Genomic DNA, 21,438 nt, shown 5'->3' with positions numbered 1-21,438 from the left:
TGTAATCAGTTATTTAGAAACCAGAATATATTTCCCCATAGACACAATAAGTAAAGAGTGGTTACAATTCCAGGCAAACCCGCAAAGCCATGCTGAGCTTTAGCTGAAATATATTACTGCCACATTTTCTCTAAGCTGTGATACTCCGCTTCTTACATTTTAATGTTTCTGAAATTATTGGGATGCAGCCTCTAATTCTTGGCAGAAGAAACCTGCTGTCAGCAGTTGAAAAGACAAGTTATGACACAGTTGTTATGCCTTAGATATGTGTGATGTGGATAACAGTCCTTCCTGATTTTTTTTTTTTGAGGTGAAAATATTTTTTTTTTTTTGAAAAGATGGTGATGTAGATGGTAAGGTAGGAAATTTTATGTTGGACTCAGAATATCTTTTTCTCTACTGGATGGGAAAATCAAAGTGTCTAATCCCACTGTTTGAAATGGAATTTCTTAGACTATGATAGATAATTTTCAAATCTTGGGAAGATTAATTTGACTTATTCATAGCTTGAATGAATTACTAGACTCTGAACAGCTTCCAGTAGAATTTTCAGGGGAAGGTATTTAACTTTTAGGGATAAATAACTTGGCTTAGGAAAATGCAAAATTAAGATTTTGATGAAATAGTAAATAGTTTCTTTCAATGTACTTTGAAATCATACTGCTAGTCCTAAAAATGCTAAAATGTTCCAAATCATGACTAAAGATAAGAAAAGTAGCATGATCCTCTAAGCCTGTGCATAACTGCTAATGGGCAACAGATCTTCAAATTTTAAATGTAAGGAAGGTTGAGTGTGAGACATTGATGATGCTAAAGAAAAAAGACACATGCAAATCTATGGGTCAAAATGGACAACTGCCGTTAAGGATACATTTTTTTTTGATGCACGTGTAATTAGCTTTCAAAAGAATAGTTATTACTAATGTGTTTTACAGTAAGTGACATCTTAGAATTAAGAATTTCAGTGTAAATGCTTTTTTTGTATTCCAGGGTGCACAACCAGGTGATAGAGAAAGGAACTTGGGAAAGAAGATAAGCATTCCTCACTCAATTACTGTATGATCAGTAAGCAAAAGGCAACATATATTTTTGCAAGTATAATTTTAAGAATCACAGTCGAATAAAACAAAGTAGATGCCTCCTAATAAAAGCATGGGGAAATTATATTAAACAGATCACAAAGAAATCAGGAGGGACATTTTAATATGATAAAATGTTTAGTTCAAATAAAAGAATATTGAGAGAGAAATATATGATGATTTAAAATAATAAAAGGGATAGTTAATAACATAGAAAAAATTTTAATTATTAAAAGTAAAACTATTAAAAGTACAAGGTATTGAATTACTTAAAATACAAGAGGAAATAGAAATTGTTAAAGAAAATTATTAAAAATACAAGGAAAAACAAACACAGTCATAGACTATTAAGCATTCAATTATCGGCATATGGTAGGTAAAAATTAAAAATTCTGCAAAAGAGGAGATCTTTACTAAAATTAATAAGGAGGTAAAGATAAATTATATTAAATGAGATAACAAGGATCGTCTTTCTCAATAATCATGGTGTGCTGACAAATATTTATCATATTTGTAAATATATGTTTTATTCTCAAATCACAATGAGAAATCCATTTTAAAAATGAGAAAATTCAAAGTACTTAAAAGTACTTGAACACTATTAGAATTTTTCTCATTTAAAATAAGGGGCATCTGGGTAGCTCAGTTGGTTAAGCATCCCACTTTTGGTTTAGGCTCAGGTCATGGTCTTGTGGTTGTGGGATTGAGCCCTGGGTTGGGCTTGGTTCTCAGTGCAGAGTCTGCTTCAGATTCTCTCTCCTTCCCTCTCACTCACTTTCTCTCTCAAATAAATAAATAAATAAAATCTTTTTAAAAATAAAAAAATAAAGTGAGAGAAAAATGACAAACTAAACATGTAACCAGATTTTAAAGCTACTAAAAATATAATCAAAGAAATAAAGGGCATAAACAAAATGAGTAAGTATAAAATGAGGAAAGGGGAATAATAAATATAATGATCCTTGCTGGCAAATTTAATAAATATTTTAAAAAGAAAAAAGAGGAAGCAGAAACTAAATATCAAGAAAGCCTACAGAAGTAAAGGAAAAAAAAAGGAGTAAGCTATGGTATGGGTTTAATAGAAACAAATAAGACTGATTTATATTATTAAATTATACAGGTATATGTGAGGATATAGCTTATGTGAAAATTTATGTAGCAAATAATACTTGGCCAAAGTACAAATGGCAAAATCTATAATACATTTTTTAAAAATCAAAGGAAAATTATTGCCTGGGGATTTTTAATACATTTAGGTAGCCCAAAAAGAAAAAACAGTTAAACTTACTTGTGGAGCATAAGTAATAACATGAAGGACACTGGGAGAAGGAAAGGAGAAGTGAATGGGGGGAATTGGAGGGGGAGACAAACCATGAGAAACTGTGGACTCTGAGAAACAAACTGAGGGTTTTGGAGGGGAGCAGGGTGGGGAGATGAGTGAGCCTGGTGGTGGGTATTGTGGAGGGCACGTATTGCATGGAGCACTGGGTGTGGTGCATAAACAATGAATCTGGGAACACTGAAAAAAAATAAAATAAAATTACAAAAAAAATTTATGAAACAGAGGGTTCTAATCCAGGGTCTGCCTTTTCATGAAACCCAAGTTTTGTTTCTATGTGTCTGTGTGTATTTTGGGGGGCGGGTAGTCCAAAAGTTTCATCAGTTTCCCAAAGGAGAATTAAAATAGGTTAAGAAGCACTGATACTGAGGACTTTATCACCAGACACTAGGTATCTTACTTGCCCTGCATGTATTATCTCAGTCCATCTTCATGGCAATACTAAGAGGTAAGAACTATCATGATGCTCAACTTTTGGACAAGGAATTTGAGGCACCGGGAAGTTAAGTAACTTCATCAAAGTCACAAAATCTGGAACTGATATGAGAAACTTGGTCTGTTTGTCATAATAATCTTCCTTTAATTCTATAAAATTTCTTATAGATTTCATTTGTCATACATTGGCCAAGTACTATCTGATACCTAAAGTATTATTTTAGTACATAAGGTCTTCATGTGCACCTACTATCTGTCTTTGTGTAGCACTATTTTGTAAATTCTAGTTAATTCACCTAGGCAAGATATACACACAGACCTCAACACAAAATAGTGAATGAGTTTATAAGTTCAGAAGAACAACCAATGAATGGTAATCAGGGATCTGGTTATAACTGGTTATTCAAAACAGTTATAATAAAAGACAATCTCAAAAATATTAACTAATTCCAGAAAGGCTGGGAAATTGATGGAAGAGGACCACCCAAGCTCACACTGTCCAATAGATGCGACTAGATAATGCCCACATCAGTGTAAGTAATCCAGAAAAGGACTCAAGGACTGGCAGAACAAACTCTACAACTAAAGGTAAAAATATAAGATATTTTTATAAGATATTATATAAATGTAAATATCTTATATTCATATAGATATGGTATATCTATATAAATATAAATATCTTATAAATATAAATATAATATCTTATAAATATAAGATATTATATATCCTCTATATAAGAGGATAGAAAGGGCAGAGACGTGGTGGGGAGCTAAACAGACCATGGGCCATTTGTGAGAGGGACGGAGCTTGCAAGCACAGAGAGAGGAGTGAAAAGGATCCTAACACCGGAAGCCCCTACAGGAAAGACATTTGGCTTTGAAAATTAGAGACGCCAGATTTCATGAGTTCTGACCACCAGTGGAACTTAAAGCCTGGAATTTTAAAAATCAGCAGGCTTGGTTCTGGGACAGCCTGGAGGGCAATGGAAAGCAGAGTCTCTGCTCTTAAAGGGATAGCAAATGAACAGCCCACGGAGATCTGGCATAAAAACAGCTGTTTGAAAAATGCTTGGGGCTTCTGGGATGGAGTGTTATTTACTAATCTCAAATCAAGTCCTGGAGAGACAGAAGTCACTGGGGACCTCCTGAAGGAACAAAGGAACTGGCAGGATCCCTGAGGGACTTCTCCGGGAACTGAGGAGCTAGCAGGTGCCATCCGCCTCCCCTGCCCGTCAGCATAAACACACAGCGGCTTGCAGGAACCAGCACTGCACAGGCATTCACCACCCGACTTGCTTACATCAAGGGTTCCCCCAGGCCCCCAGCTTCAGTGGATGTGCCCTTTCTAGTCGAGCTTGCCTCGGTCCTGGTGCTGTTTGTCCCTTCCCCTAGAAGATGGGCACAAACTTTGCCAACACTGTATCTCCCGGCCCACTTTGTGGGACCTCAGTCTCCCTGGGTGGGAGCAACCCCATGGAAGACTAACGCACAACTTGCTAAAACTGGGAGCCCACCCCAGTCAGCCCATCCCACTGGCAGTGACATGTCCACTCCAGTCACTCCTGGCCTACTCACACAGGGGCCGCAAGCCTGACAATGTGCAAGCAGCGCCAGCAATGGCCAGCACTGCTCCAAAGTGACTCTGGCCTGTGGCGAGAGGAAGATAATTACACATACCAGTCAGAAGGTAGCCGCAGCAGGGGGTTGGGCAGACACTAGTTCTGATTGCAGGTCCCACCCACCAACAAGAATTTCTCAGGGGGCAACACAGGGAAAGGGCCCTACAGTTTGTGCTATGTCATCTCTGGCAAATGCCTAGTTTGATTCAACTTAAGCCCAAGGTGGCCCCCGACTGGTCCACTAACACCACCAGGACAAGCCACTGCCCATAGAGAAATAGAGTCACTGCAGATGGCTGGACTGAAGGGAAAAGTAAAAGACACAACAGCAGGGCACATGCAACACACGAGATACCCATGAAGTATCAGTTTCTGGTGAACCAGAGACATTGCACTGCAGGGCACTACAGACCCTCTTCTTCATAAGGCCATTACTTTCTAGAGCAGAAGACAGAGCTGAGTTTTCTAACAGAAACAAACACAGAGAGTTAGACAAAATTAAGAGATGAAGGAATATGTCCGAAATGAAAGAAAAGGACAAAACCACAGCAAGAGACCTAAGCAAAATAGACATAAGTAATATGTCAGGTAGAGGATTTAAAGTCATGATCGTAAAGATACTCACTGAACTTGAGAAAAGAGTGGAGGACATCAGTGAGACCCTATAACAAAGAGATATAAAAGGGCAAATCAAAGACACAGAACACAATAAATGAAATTCAAAATATACTAGATGGAGTAAGTAGCAAGCAAGAGGAAGCTGAAGAACAAAGAAGCAACCCGGAGGACAGAATAATGGAAAGGAATCAAGTTCAGCAGGTAAGAGAAAAAAAATCTATGTGGAATGAGAATAGACTTAGGGAACTCAGCAACTCCATCAAGCATAATAGCATTCTCCTTATAAGGACCCCAAAAGAAGAGAAGAGAGAAAAGGGAGCAGAAGATTTACTTGAAGAAATAGTAGCTGATAAGTTCCCTAATCCAGGGAAGAAAACAAAGATCCATATCCAAGAAGCACAGAGATTCCCCAACAAAATCAACCCAAGGAGGTCCGCACAAGACACACAATAATTAAAATGGCAACACGTAGTGATAGAGAATTTTAAAAGCAAGAGAAAAAATGACATTTATATACGAGTGAAACCCCATACGTTATCCAGCAGATTTTTAGCAGAAACTTTGAAGGCCAGAAAAGAGTAGCATGATATATTCAAAGTGCTGAAAGGGGGAAAAAAATATCTGTGACCAAGAATACTCTCTCCAGCAAAGCTGTAATTCAGAAGAGAAGGAGCAATAAAGAGTTTCCCAGACAAACAAAAACTAAAGAAGTTCATGACCATTAAACCAGCCTTACAGGAAATGTTAAAGGAGACTGTATGATTATAAAGGGAAGACTATAAGTATGAGTAAGAAAAGTAGGAAGGACAAAAGCAATAAAAATAAGTCTACCCATAAAAATCAGTCAAGGGACCCACAAAATAAAAGGAGGTAAAGTATTACATCATAAACCAAACATGTGGAGGAGAGAGGAGTTAAGAATGGGCTCAAGTGTAAGGTGTACACAGAAATGTAATATACAAATCTAATGGTAACCACAAATCAAAACCCAGTAATATATATGCAAAAAGTAAAGAGTAAGAATCCAAGTACGCCACTAAAGAAAGCCAGCAAACTGTGAGAGCAGAGCAAGAGGAGAAAGGATCAAAGAGGAGCTATAAAACAACCACAAGCCAAGTAACAAAATGGCAATAAATACATATCCGTTACTTGGAATGTAAATGGACTAAATGCCCCAAACAAAAGATATAGGGTGACAGACTGAATTTAAAAATAAGACCCATCTATATGCTGCCTACAAGACTCATTTCACACCTAAAGACACATGCAGATTGAAAGGGGATGGAGAAACATTTGTCATGCAGATAGATGACAAAAGAAAGCCAGGATAGCCATACTAATGGCTTTTCTCTTTGGAGAAAATAGAATTTATGACAAAACTGCAAAACTCTAACAAGAGACCAAGAAAGACACTATCTAATAATAACATGGACAATTGAACAAGAAGATATAACAATTGTATATATTTATACACCCAGCATTGGAGCAACCAAATACATGAAACAGTTAATAACAAACATAAAGGAACTAAAAGATAGTAATACATTAACAGTGGGGGACTTTAACACCTCACTTACGTCAATGGATAGATAATCCAGACAGAAAATCAACAAGGAAACAGCGGTTTTGAATGGCACAAGGGATGAGATAAAATTAACAGATATATTCAGAACACTCCATCCTAAAATAGCAGAATACACTTTGTTTTTTGTTTTTATTTTTTAGAGAGAGAGAGAGAGAAACAGAGTGGGTGCAAGTGGCAAGGGGTGAGGGGGAGAAGGAGAGAGATAATCCCAAGCTGGCTCTATGCTCAGTGCAGAGCCTGAGTTGGGGCTCAATCTCATGACCCTGAGATCATGACCTGAACTGAAATCAGGAGTTGGTTGCTTAACCAACTGAGGCACCCAGGCACCCCAGAAAACACATTCTTTTTAAGGGCACATGGAACATTCTTCAGAATAGATCACATAATAGGCCATGAAACAAGTCTGAACAAATTCAAAAAGATCAGAGTCACACCATGCATTTTCTCTGACCATCACACATGAAATTAGAAATCAACCACAAGAAAATATCTGGAAAGAGCACCAAAACATGGAGGTTAAATAACATGCTACTAAACAATGAATGGGTCAACCAGGAAATCAAAAAAGAGATTAAAAAATTACATGGAGAGAAATGAAAACGAAAACACAATGGTTCAAATCATGGGATGCAGCAAAAGGGAAGTATATAACAAAACAAGCCTACCTCAAGAAGTGAGAAAAATCTCAATCTAACCTACACCTCAAGGAGCTAGGAAAAAAACAATAGACAAAACCTAAAACTAGGAGAAGGAAGAAAATAATAAAAATTAGAGCAGAAATAAATGAAATAGAAACTAAAAATACAATAGAACAGGGGCGCCTGGGTGGCTCAGTGGGTTAAGCCGCTGCCTTCAGCTCAGGTCATGATCTCAGAGTCCTGGGATCGAGCCCCGCATCGGGCTCTCTGCTCTCTAGGGGAGCCTGCTTCCTCCTCTCTCTCTGCCTGCCTCTCTGCCTGCTTGTGATCTCTCTGTCAAATAAATAAAATCTTTAAAAAAATAAATAATAAATAAATAAATAAAAATACAATAGAACAGATCAATGAAGCTAGGTTCTTGGAAAAAAATCAATAAAATTGATAAACCTCTTGCTAGACATCTCAAGAAAAAAAGAGAAAGTACTCAAATAAATAAAATTAAAAATGAGAGAGGAGAAATAACAATGAACACCATAGAGATAGAAATAATTATAATAGAATATTATGAAAAATTATATTCCAAATTGAACAACCTGGAAGAAATGGATAAATTCCTAGAAACATAAAAACTACCAAAGCAGAAACAGAAAGAAATAGAAAACTTGAACAGACTGATAAGCAGCAATGAAAATGAATCAGCAATCAAAAAATTTCCAACAAACCAGAGGCCAGGACCAGGTGGCCTCACAGGTGAATTCTACCAAACATTTAAAGAATAGTTAATGCCTATTCTCAAACTTTTAAAAAAGTAGATGAGGAAGGAAAATTTCTGAATTCATTTTATGAGACTAACATTACCCTGATATAAAACCAGATAAAAATACCACAAAAAAGAGAACTACAGACGAACAACTCTGATGAACATAGATACAAAAACAGCATTTTTCACAGAAGTGGAACAAAGGATACTAACATTTGTATAAAATCACAAGACCCCAAATAGCCAATGGTCTTGAAAAAGAAAAACAAAACTGGAAGTATTGCAATTCTGGACTGTAAAGCTGTCGTAATCAAAACATTATGGTACTGGCACAAAAAGAGACAACATGGATCAATAGAACAGAATAGAAAACCCAGAAATAAGCCTACAATTACATGTCAATTAATTTTTAACAAAGGAGGCAAGAATATGCAATGGGAAAAAGATAATTTCTTCAACAAATGCTGTTGGGAGAAGCCTGGATAACTACATACAAAAGAATGAACCCAGACCTCTTTCTTACGAAATACAAAATAATAAACTCAAGATGGATTAAAAATGTAAATGTGAGACCTGAAACCACAAAAATCCTAGAAGAGAACACAGACCATAACTTCTGACTTTCGTCATAATAACATCTTTCTAGATATGTCTCCTGAGGCAAGGGAAACAAAAGCAAAATTAAACTACTGGGACTTCATCAAAATAAAATACTGCACAGCAAAGGAAACAACCAACAAAACTAGAAGACAACCAAGAGAATGGGAGAAGATATTTGCAAATGACATGTCCAATAAAGGGTTAGTATCCAAAATATATGAAGAATTTATGAAACTTAACATCCCCCTCAAAGTGAATTTAAAAATGGGCAGAAGAGATGAATAGACATTTCTCCAGAGAAGACACCCAGACGGCCAACAGACACATGAGAAGATGCTCAACATCACTCATCATCTGGGAAACGCAAATGAAAACTATAGTGAGATATCACCTCCCACCTCTCAGAATGGCTAAAATCAACAAGAAACAACCGATTTTGGCAAAGATGTGGAGAAAAAGGAACCCTTTCGCACTGTTGGTGGAGTGCGAACTGGTGCAGCCACTGTGGAAAACAGTATAGAGCCCTTCGGAAAGTTAACAGTAGAACTATCCTACAGTCCAGGAATTGGACTACTGGGTATTTACCCAAAGAATATGAAAACACTAATTCAAAGGAATATGTGCACCCCTATGTTTATAACAATATTATTTACAATAGCCAAATAATGGAAACAGCCCAAGTATCCATTGATAAATGAATGCATAAAGAAGAAATGGTGTATATATACAATGGAATATTATTCAGCCATAGAAAGGATGAAATCCTGACATTTGCAACAATACAAATTGATCTAGGGAGTATAATGCTAAGCAAAATAAGCCAGTCAGAAACAGACAAATGCCATATGATTTCACTCATCTGTGGAATTTAAGAAACAAAACAAACATACAAAGGGAAATCAAAAGAGACAAATGAGAAAACAGACTCTTAACTACAGAGTCTGGTTAAAGATAGTTCCCTGAAAGGAGGCTAGTGGGGGGATGGGTAAAATAGATGACAAGGATTTGGAGAGGGATGTGGGGGGTGGGGGGAGCCTGGCAGTGGGTATTAAGGAGGGCACGTATTGCATGGAGCACTGGGTGTGGTGCGCAATGAATTTTGGAACAATGAAAAAAAATTAAATTAAATTAAAAAAAAGAACACTTCTCTTGATGAGCACTGAGTAATAATATATGGGACTGCTGAATCACTCACACGATTGTACACCCGAAACTGTATTTTAACTACACTGGAATTAAAATAATAAAAAAAACTAACAAATTTCATTTATGAGTATGAAGTTTAAATTTTTAGAATAATAATTTTTAAAATAATAAAATAACATTGTAACACCAATTATGATTTATCATCAGAATGTAAGGATGGACCAATAGCATAAAAACTATCCATTAACACATACGTATAATAGATTAAATTAAAAATCATGCTTTAATCAATCTTGAAAAAGTATTTAATAAATTTCAACATCATTTTTTAAGGAGAATGAATAGTTTGAATAATTTCTTGAAAGGTTTTATTTAAACCAACATTTTGCTAATTGAGAAGTCGTGTATGAGTTTTTATTAAAAACAGGAACAACATAAGGGTTCAATTTCCTATTTTAAAATATTGTGTTAGAATTTGTTGTTTTTCAAATAAGACATGGTATAATAAAAATAGTTCAGTGAGCTCAAACACAGGATAAATATATCCCCCCCCAAATCCCATATGTATCCCAGCATATCAGAAATTGCCATTCAAACAATAAAATTGGGGAAGGAGGGAGCCAAAATACAATATAAATAAGAAATCAGTCTAGTAATGTGCAGAATCTATGTTAAAAATATCTCAAACTTTTAAGGGAGAGCACAAAACAGAACTTGAATAATTAGAAAGATAGATTTATAAATAGGAACATCATTTATAAATGTCAATTATTCTCAAATTATTTTACAAACTCTGAAAGCGCAATTAAAATTTCAGGACATTTTCATCAGAAGTTGATAAAACACATTTACCTTCCTCTTAGAAAAATAAATTGGAGAGATTATCAAAAGTTATCATGCTGGAAGTGATCAAGAAAATAAGGAAGATCTAGTTCAATCAGATAATAAAATCTATTATAAAACAGCACTAAGTCAAAACAGTTTAGTGGTGGCATCACAATAAAATTCTAAACAATGGGAAAGAATGTAAATTCTAGAGAATATCTAATATGGGAATAGAAAATACCTGTATTAAATACTCTCGTCTCCCCTCCCTGGCCAAATGTGGCACTAATCTATTGAGAATATTTCATGTTGGATCAGAATGTGTTCTTAGAATGCCTTTTTTTTTTTAATTAAAAATTTTTGAGGTATTTGTAGCTTTACATGATGTTGTAAGAAATAATAAAGAGAAACATCTAATATACTTCCCACAGTTTTCCCCAGTGGTGACCTTCTCCAACGATTATAGTAGAGTGTCACCACCGGGGTATTGATAGTGATTCCTCCCAGCCTTCTTGTTCAGATCTCCCCAGTTTTATTTGTGCTCATGTGTGTGTGTGTATTTAGTTCTATACAATTTGATCGCAGGTGTACATTCCTGTATCGACCACTGCCTCAAGATCCTCAAGAACAGCTTGGAACCCTTAAGCACGTAAGTATTCCCTTATACCGACGAATGTCAAAAAGCATTCAGAGTTTAAACAAGCCTTTGGGAATGAAGCACTTTAAATCAGTGTTATCTGTATTGGGATCAACAAACATTTTCTGTGAGTCTAGACGACAAGTATACAAGGCTTTGCCGGCCAAATGGCCTCTGTCTGCTCAGGTCTGCTATCATAATGCAAAAGCAGTCACAGACAATGCATGAATAAATACATAAATGTGGCTCTATTCCAACAAAACTTTGTTTGCCAACCTTGGGATTTGAATTTCACAGAGCATTTGCATGTTGTGAAATATCCTCCTTCTTTTAATCCTCCCCCAACTATTTAAAAATGAAAAAAAGGGAGGGGGAGGTGCCTGGGTGGCTCAGTCTGTTAAGCGTCCAGTCTTGATTTTGGTTCAGGTCATGATCTCAAGGTCATGAGACAGAGCCCCATAGAGCTCTGCACTGAGTGCGGAGCCTGCTTAGGATTCTCTCTCCCTCTTTATCTTCCCCTCTTCTCCCCACTCTCACTCCCTTTCTGTCAAAAAAAAAAAAATGTAAAAAACATTCTTATCTCTCAGAATGTACAAAACCAGGAGACTACAAAAACAGATTTAGCCCACAGGCCAAGTTTGTTGACGTCTGGTTTGCATAATAGAATTGTGAAGATAATTTAAATTCATTCATAACATCAAAAATATCTGTTATAGCCTAGAGGGTAACAAAAATCAACTAACAGAAAACTAGGAGAAAGTGAACGTAATAGTAAAGTGTGATATAGAATTAATTTTATACCAGATGTCATACAAAAAAGTGAAAGAAAAAATAGCAATGACACTAAAATCAATTCTGAGAAGATAAAAAAAGAACAAAAAATTTTAACCCCATAGAAATGTCATGAGACACTTACTAAGTATATGCCAAAACAAAAATCCTCATGAAGGTGCAAAGACCACGAAAAAATTCCCACATGAGAAAATTCGTAAATATATAAACATACAGAAAATATTAGGTCTTACTTTTTTTTTTTGAAAGGAATACAAATAATAATAATTAAATAATAATTAAAATAATAATGAGGTACAATTTTGGGCCTATTAAATTAGTAAAGTAGAAAAATGTATGTAAGAATCTATGTCTTTTGGTGACTAGGCTTTGAAGAAACATTATTAGTGGGATTTTTCTGGACAGCAAACTGACTCCTTACTAAAAGCTCTAAGTAGGTTTTCAATCCCATCTGCAATAGTTTGGGATCTTGGGAAACAGATGCCAAAACAGGATTAGAGGTGCATGAGATTTCGGAGAGCAGGAGAGAAGGAAGGAAGGAGGGTTAGAAAGTGTGTCGACTATAGCAAGTTCTAAGAAGGGTTCAGCAGGGTTGATGGGCTTCCTAGACTCAAAGTCACCCATTGGAGCGGAGTGCCCCGCCACGCTGCCGGGACCGTCAGGGAGCAGCTAGGGCTGTCCACCAATTAGGATTCCCAGCAGCAGGCCGTTTTTGTGGTTGCTTGTCATCTAAATCGGTAACCTCACCCTCGGAATGCTATTTCAAAAAAATATTTCAGAGGAAATTCAATCGTTTATGTACAAAGATGATCATCATACTATTGGCAAAATAAAATATAATTTAAAAATTTCAAAATTGGGGAATCTTATACTGCCATTAAAATGATAATATGAACATGTAGGGATTAAACTTAAGACATAATGCCAAGGGGAAAAATATTACAGAAAGTCCGATTGGCGTACAATAATTAGACTACCTGCTGATCCATACAGTACTGAAGAAGTGAGGAAGAACGTGAGAAAGAAAGAAATAGTAGCTGTTGAGTTGGGATGGTGGTATTTGGAGCCGTTTTCTGTTTCTCACAACTGTGAGTTTTCTCTATTGCATTTTGAAGATGTTCAGTCAGTGAAATTGGGGAGTGTTAGAGCTTACCGTACCTGGAGTTCATAGCAAGGATCATGGCTTGGTCACCTAACAGGCCTGAGTACGCGTCCCATAGGCAGGCAGCTACATTCTCCTGGAAGTATCAGGAAAAAGGAAAGAATCAGTGTTAGCAGGCCTGCGAGGCATCACATGGAGTTCTCTCCTTCCCAGAGACTGGGCTGGAACACGAGTCCAAGAGTTCGCAGCGTTGAGAACAAACTAATTTAAATCCATGATAGCATCTCGGCCAGAACGGCGGCCTTTTACCGCCAACCACTGTGTTTCTATAATGAACACTTCCGGACAAAATTTTGTCAGCCGTGTTCATTACCAGGAGCTCCTCTGCCCACCACCATCACTGTTAAGTGCAATCCACTCAGTAGGGAGTCTCTTGATAGAAAATACCCACAGGAGAATTTAGGTCAGGCCTTACCGAAGAACGTCTCAAGTCATAGAGGGAGAACCACGTCGAGGTCAGTGCACAGCTCTTTAAACTTACCAGTGACAATCAGTGAGGTTCCACTAAGACATCCTGATTCTTTATTGAAGACACTGGAGAAAGCCTAGGAGAAGAGCTTCTCTTCCCTTGCGTGCATTCTTCTCATTTACACAAGCCTCTGTTGCAATGTCACCTCCTTGCCTCAGACCCAGTAGCACTGTTTATGGAAAATCTCAGTCTATATTTCTGAAATAACTCAAAGTTCCTTTTTAGGTCCTGCCATATAATAATGCTATTTCTAAGGGCACGTATGTCTTCTAATGCATGTGTAATTGCCCACCACTGATTACCTATCACCCTAACAAAAGCCCTTTTCTGTCTGTTCAGTGCTTCTCCCCTGACTCCAGCATGGAATGCCCTTTGGGATCTATGTCCTGTCTTTTGTGGGGTGCGAGAGCTATTCTCATGGATAGGGCTACATGCCTGTCTATTCAGTCCATATTGTGGACCGCATGTTTGTGCTTCCTCCAAAACTGTATGTTGAAGCCCGAATCCCCAGTGCGATGGTATTTGGAGATGGGCCTCTGGGAGATAATGAGGTTGAGATGAGGTGACGAGAGTAGAACCCCAAGATGGAGCTCATGTCCTTATAAGACAGATGCAAGAGAGATCGCCTTCTCTCTCTTCCTGCCACGTGAGAATGCAAGGAGAAGACAGATGACCATCTGAAAACCAGGAATAGCAACCTTGCCCAGACACTGAATCTTGGCCCGATCTGTGCTCCGATCTGGCCTTCTTAGCTTCTAGATGTGTGAGAAATTTCCACTGTTTAAACCACCCGGTCCCCTGAACTGACTAGGACAGTAAGAGAAACTTCCTGTTTGGGATCTGAACTAAAAACTGGCATGTCCCCAGTAGACACAAGTACGCTGTCATGACCATCCCTGGTAAGAGCACACAGAACATTTCCTAACACCTCCCTCTCTGGGCTGGGCTCAGACAGTGGTGCAAGAGTTATTCTGCTTTCTCTAAAATATTTTTTTAAAGAAGATTTATTTGTTTATTTGAGAGAGAGAGAGTGCATGAGCAGGGGGAGGGGCAGAGGGAGAGGGAGAGGGAGAGGGAGAGAATCTCAAGCAGACTCCCTACTTAGTGCAGAGCCCCACACAGGGCTCAATCTCATGACCCCAAGATCACTACTTGGGCTGAACACTCAACTGACTGAGCCACCCAAGTGCCCAATTCTCTACAATATTTATATCCATATCCACCATTGATTCCTAACAACAGCAAACGTGACGCTACTCAATCTTAAGAGAATAATTCTTTGCTACGTTGCTTATTACCATATTGCATGTTATCATTACTTAGAGAACTCATAAAACCTTTTATATATGCCTCTAGAGAATGAATAAGTCTGTATTCAAGACCAGCCACTAAAAACAAAACCAAACCAGGGCTTCCATGATTGTGATGTACAGCCAGGATTGAGCGGCACTTTTTTTTTTTTAAGATTTTATTTATTTATTTGCAGACAGAGATGACAAGTAGGCAGAGAGGCAGGCAGAGAGAGGGGGGGAAGCAGGCCCCCTGGTGAGAAGAGAGCATGATGCGGGGCTTGATCCCAGGACCCTGGGATCGTGACCTGAGCTGAAAGGCAGAGGCTTTAACCCACTGAGCCACCAAGGCACCCCAAGAAGCACTTTTCAAGTGAACTATTTCCTCTTAATCCTGGAGCTTGCTTCTCCATCACAGATTGCCAGCTAGTTGATCTATAATAACATGGACCTTGGCTTCCCATCCATTAGCTAGCTTCTTTTTTTCTCATGGAGCCAAATTTGTGACTACGACTCCATCACCAGGTTATCGTTCTTCTCATATTACTTTGGCGTCACATTTTTGTTGAACAACTGATTGACAGCATGTCCCCTCCTGGTTGTGGACATGCTTTTGCCTGCACCATAGGTACCGCCAATGTTAACGTAATGCCAGAAGCCAGTGCGCACATCGGCACGTGATAAGGATTGTCTAACATCTATCAACTGGTTCTGTAGTGATGTCAATCTAGTACGTTAAAGGAATTGTCCGGGAATTTCACCTGCTTTCCCCAGTTAGGTTTTTTCTTATTGTTCAGGCTCTATAACATGCTCAACAGTGTTCCCAGAGATTTTCAGTACCTCCTCTGGGGAATTATGATTATCACTCTGGCTTTAATGTCTATTATATGGATAAATTCTCTTTCATCTCATTTTCATTTACTCCTTAATCACCATGGCTCTCCATTGGAAACCCACAGTAAATGATGAAATGGTCACAATCCTGGAAACCTGTACTTTGTAATATATTTCATAATACTAGGTTCTAGGACCAGGCTGGTGCGCCTTAAGCTTCCATATTTATTATTTTGGCTTTCTTCTTTTAACTGACCATCTGCTTTTTATATATATCTTATATCATTGACATTTTTGTTCATTATCTGATGTCTTTCTTGGCCAGAGAAATTGGAGTCATGCCAATTTGACTAGTTCCTTAAACCTCAGATGTTTCAAATCACATACATTATGTGTTTCTGATGCCACCTAACCCTGGGGGGAAATGGTATTATCATAATAATCATTATTCTGAGGGAATTTGAACTCCCCTGTAGAGATTCTCAAACAAACCCAGGAATGCTCAAAGGGAACCATGGACATGGTCTCCTCTCCAGTATGATGTGAATTCGCACTTTTTCCTTCATCTCTAGCTCACTAGAATCCTCTCTTCTTTGACAATAGCAAAATACCAAAATTCAGGGACATATAGAATCTGAATTGAGGTCATGAATATCTAATGCCTTTACGTCTTTGGCTTCTATCTGTGGTGGTGCCTTACTGAAGGTGTTTTGCTGATGTTCTCAGATCCCTCCAACCACGGCAAGGCCAGATACTGAGAGATCTGAAGGCTACACCCAGGATTAGTTCCTCCCTGATTCCCAAAGCCAGTTAAATTATTTTCCCCTACTGCAGAAGCCACCAGAACCAGCATAACCACACTGTATGCTCTCAGTATTGTGGTTCTTTTAGTTTTCACTTGTTTATGACTTACACTCCTAGGAAGATTGGTAAGAGAAATCCTTGAAAGAGAGTTTACTGGGCTTAATATAGAACTGACTCAATCTTTCTACATGGGTTATTTTCTTTAAACTAGTTTTGTGCCTCAGCTGTCTTTTCTTAGGAAGCTTTCTTCCAGGAAGAAGAAAGGGGCCTACAAGACCAATTCTCCAGACATTTTAGGATCTTATGATAAACATGGTCTAGGCTCAAGATGGGACCCCAAATACACACTTCCCTAATCAGAAAGTCTTTGCCATCCTTATAAATCTTCCTTCCCAGCCAAGAATCTTGTTATGGAAAGATGGGGGACTAAATAGCTCTTTAATATCTGTCCAAGGCTGAATTCCCAGGACACAGACATTTTCAATTAACCATCAGATTTTTTTTTTCTTTTTAGTGTTTATTACATTAAGCAATGGGGCTAGGAGGAAAACAGATAGTTTTGGCTTTACTCTTATGGGAAAGCAAACTTAAAGCAAATAACAGAAATTGTGGTGTTTTAAAAGAGGAATTATAGGAATTACTAAGGGAAGCTACCTAGTAAAGGATATCCAGGAAATTTTACCTTTAAAAGTTTTAATTTCAACCTAGAGGTTATGGTGGTGGAGGGAATGGAGAAAGAGTGTTTTGAACAGCGAAACACTATGTGCTAAGGACTTGAGTGGAAAAAGGGTTTGATGCATTAGAGAAGTGGTTCTCAACCCTGGCTGAGAAAACCCAGATGCCTAGAACTCACTCCATGCAAGTGAATCAAAATCTCTGAAGGTATGGACCTAGCAATAGTGTTTTTTTTTTTTTTTTTAAGCTCCACATGCAATTCTAATATAAGCCAGAACTGAGAACCATTGCATTAGAGAACATGTAAGAAGGCCAGTGGCCAGAGCAAAGAGAGTAAGGAGAGTCATAAGTAATGGGGCCAGAGAGCCATATCAGGACAAGTTCTTTTGTGAAACCTAAAGATGTACTACTCATCTCTAAGAACAATGGGGAATTATTTAATCAAAGGGAGGTCAAGATCACAGTGCTGCTTTGTAGACTTCTTTGAAACAAGGCAAAGCTTTAGATTTGCGGCATGAAAGCCGTTGGAGACTTGGATGGGAGGAGTTCAGGACAGGGTTGCTGCAGATTCCCCGATTCATGGGTTCACTGTGCTGATGCATGAAGTTTGGGTGTCACATGGATCTGGGCTCCTCAACTATCTTCAGACACAAATGAATCTACACAAATGAACAAAGAAAAAGGCGCTACTAGCCAAATGTTACTAGTCAACACATGGGACTCTCAAAAAAGCAAGATTGTATTATTGTGGCAAAGCCACTTGATTTCCATCCAAAACCATGTGTACTTGGTACAGTGCCTGCCGTTTGATGGATTCTGGTTAAAAATATTAATACTCATTGAAGAGACCCTGACATGGCATGCCTAGAGATTTTACACCTTTCTTTTTATCATTTTTCTCAGGTGGACTTTTGCCTCCTGTGCTTTCTTTGATTCTTCTACCCCAAATGGAGCAGTGAGCATTTCTTTTTTTTTTTTCTTTTTTAAAGATTTTATTTATTTATTTGACACAGAGAGATCATAAGTAGGCAGAGAGGCAGGCAGAGAGAGAGGAGGAAGCAGGCTCCCTGCCAAGCAGAGAGCCCAAGGCGGGGCTCAATCCCAGGACCCTGGGATCATGACCTGAGCCGAATGCAGAGGCTTTAACCCACTGAGCCACCTAGGCACCCCAAGCAGTGAGCATTTCTATGAATGGTCTTGTTGATGGCCACTAGGGTAACTCTCCTGAGGTAACTCAAAAGTTACAGCATGACTGTAAAAGCAGAGGACCTCTATAGACAGAGAGACCCAAATTTCCATGACCTTCAAAATGGGGAGGAGTTCCACTTTCTTTGTCTGGGGCCAGCAAAAAGAGGAACTTCATTTTTAAGCTCAAGTATACACAGATATCATAACCAGTTAGTGTTTCCAACATCAATCCCCAGTAGTATCTACTTAGTACTGGTTAGTCAAAGGGTTGTTTCAGGTCCAAGTCTCAATGTGGTTTCATTCATGCTTTCTAAAACTTGCTGGTAGTGGCCTGTTATGGAGCCCCATGTTCACACATATCTGTTTCAATATCTGATCGAATTCTGCTGATAAAATTTACTGCTTTCATTCCTTCTCATCTCTTTAAACCATCAGAACTTTAATAGATAGTGTTCTTAGTATGTAATATAAAAAAAGAAACCGAGTAAGACAGATCATGAAAACCATCGTGTTCACCTCAACTCCAACTGTTCAAGAAGGGGAGGATCTCTAATTATTCTCATTTTCTGAAGGCTCCTTGTGACTCCTTTCTGTAACACATTCCTAGTTTATACCGCGGTTAGACTCCTGGGTTGGGTCGTTAAGGGTTATCATAATAATATAAATATTATTCACAAGTTTTCTATGAAATTCATTGAAGCAGAAAATTTTAACTCCAAATAATCTATAAAATTTAGCCAGCTGGTAATTGCAGACACTTTCTTTATGTCCACATTTTAGAAAGGGTATGGAACTGGCACTTATTTTGGAACAATTTCAAGTCAGCTTTCCCCAGTCTATTAATGACCTTAATTTGCCATCTCTTATGCCTTTTTTTATCCACTTTGATTATGCTAATTGTATCTGTGAACACTAATACTTCCAGGTAGATCATCTTACCAAACTGCTTCTGTATTCAGTATGAAAAGCTTCCTCGTTAAACTAATAAATCTCCAGTGGACAGAAAAAGTGTTATTACCCTCATCAGTCAACATTATCTGGTCAAGTTGGAAGTGGTAATACTGACTTAGCAAACCTAACCCATGGAGAGCCACAGATGTTCCAACAAGTAGTCCAGAGACACCTGCAAAGTTAGTGGTGGTTCAGTGATTATATTAATATTTACATTAATTAATATTAACAATTTTTAAACTTCCAGACTTCTTTTTACTGTTACTAGGGACAGGCATTTAAAAATAGCAGTTGGAATGAAGCACAAACCTATGTTTCAATTATATGAACACCCAAGGCATTAATCTCTTCTCAAACAGTCCTAGAGCATTATTGAAATTGTCTCAACCCATATATGGAATGGAATATTATGCCTCCATCAGAAAGGATGAATACCTAACTTCTGCATCAACATGGACGGGACTGGAAGAGATTATGCTGAGTGAAATAAGTTAAGCACAGAGAGTCAATCATCATATGGCTTCAACTTACTTGTGGAGCATAAGGAATAACATGGAGAACATTGGGAGAAGGAGAGGAGAAGTGAGTTGGGGGAAATTGGAGGGGGGAGATGAACCAAGAGAGACTGTGGACTCTGAGAAACAAACTGAGGGTTTTGGAGGGGACAGGATGGGGGATTGGGTGAGCCTGGTGATGGGTATTAAGGAGGGCATGGATTGCATGGAGCACTGGGTGTGGTGCATAAACAATGAATCCTGGAACACTGAAAAAATAAATTTTAAAAAAGGAATGGCACAAATATGCAAAGAAAAAAAAGAAATTGTCTCATCAGTTAACATTTTTTTTAAAAGATTTTATTTATTTATTTGACAGACAGAGATCACGAGTAGGCAGAGAGAGAGGAGGAAGCAGGCTCCCTGCTGAACAGAGAGCCCGATGTGGGGCTTGATCCCAGGACCCTGGGATCATGTCTGGAGCCGAAGGCAGAGACTTTAACCCACTGAGCCACCCAGGCGCCCCATCAGTTAACATTTTAATGTGTCAATTCACTAATACACACACCTCAATCCTTTCTTATGGAGAAAAACTTTGTTCTGTCCTGAGTTGATTCTTCAGTATGTTTTCATGTGTAACAGATAGTGGGGAGTCCAAAAATCTAAAGCCATGAGATCTTGGGATGTCTTAAAATGTTACAAACCAGTGTCTCACTAATAGAAGTCCCAGAGAGAAAGGATGCAGAAAACATAAGAAAGACATTGTTCAATCAATAATGCAAGATAATTCTTTGGAGATAAGTGGCTGGAGTTTTTAGATTGAAACTTGACTCTGTGTCTGTATATTTGAATGAAAAATACAACCAGACAGGTATCATATAACCACCGCACAAGGAAATTTCTTTAGGTTCCCAGGGATAGAAATTGTGCAGGTGACATTGTTTTGCAACAATGCAATGGGATTATGTGTTAAAAATAAGAGTGGGACAATGGATAGTCATATTTAAAAACACAAATTTGTGTATTTACCTCATGCCTACACAAAAATAAATCAAAATGGATGATGGATCTAAATGTAAGAGACAAAACTATAAAACTTTAGAAGAAAAGATAGGATAAAATTTTTGTCATATTTAGTTTCGACAGTTTTCTTTGATATGTCTGCAGAGCACAGTGAGAAAATTTGCAAATTGTAGATCGACATGCGATAACAATAAGGCCTATAATATATCCCTAAAAAAATGATCAAGAAATGTACAAGGTCTACATGAAGAAAAAGACTTCACTGAAGATTCAAGTAAGTGGAAAGAAAACTACATGTGCTAGATGCCAAGACAATAATTTAAAGAAGTGACTTCTCTATAAATTAATATATAAATTTAGTGTAATTCTAATTAAAATGCCAAAAAAATTCTGGGAGAAATTTGAGCATATTCCAAAGTTCATCTGGAAGTGTAAATGAGTAAAAATTGCTGGTATATTTTTGAGAAAGAGAAATAA

General features: G+C 37.9%; 1 protein-coding gene across 1 annotated transcript in view; it reads right to left on the bottom strand.

Moving 5' to 3' along the window:
* Positions 1-21,438, bottom strand: part of LOC111150628 (maestro heat like repeat family member 9) — a 158,161-nt gene that overhangs the window by 69,384 nt on the left and 67,339 nt on the right. The window contains exon 4 of the mRNA XM_022508117.1: positions 13,231-13,310. Coding sequence (XP_022363825.1) covers positions 13,231-13,310 — 80 coding nt within the window. The remainder of the gene's footprint in view (positions 1-13,230; positions 13,311-21,438) is intronic.

This window comes from Enhydra lutris, unplaced genomic scaffold, assembly GCF_002288905.1.
Source record: "Enhydra lutris kenyoni isolate GAN:26980312 unplaced genomic scaffold, ASM228890v2 scaffoldscaffold24, whole genome shotgun sequence".
Classification (NCBI taxonomy): domain Eukaryota; kingdom Metazoa; phylum Chordata; class Mammalia; order Carnivora; family Mustelidae; genus Enhydra; species Enhydra lutris.
This window is presented reverse-complemented; position numbering and strand designations above follow the sequence as displayed.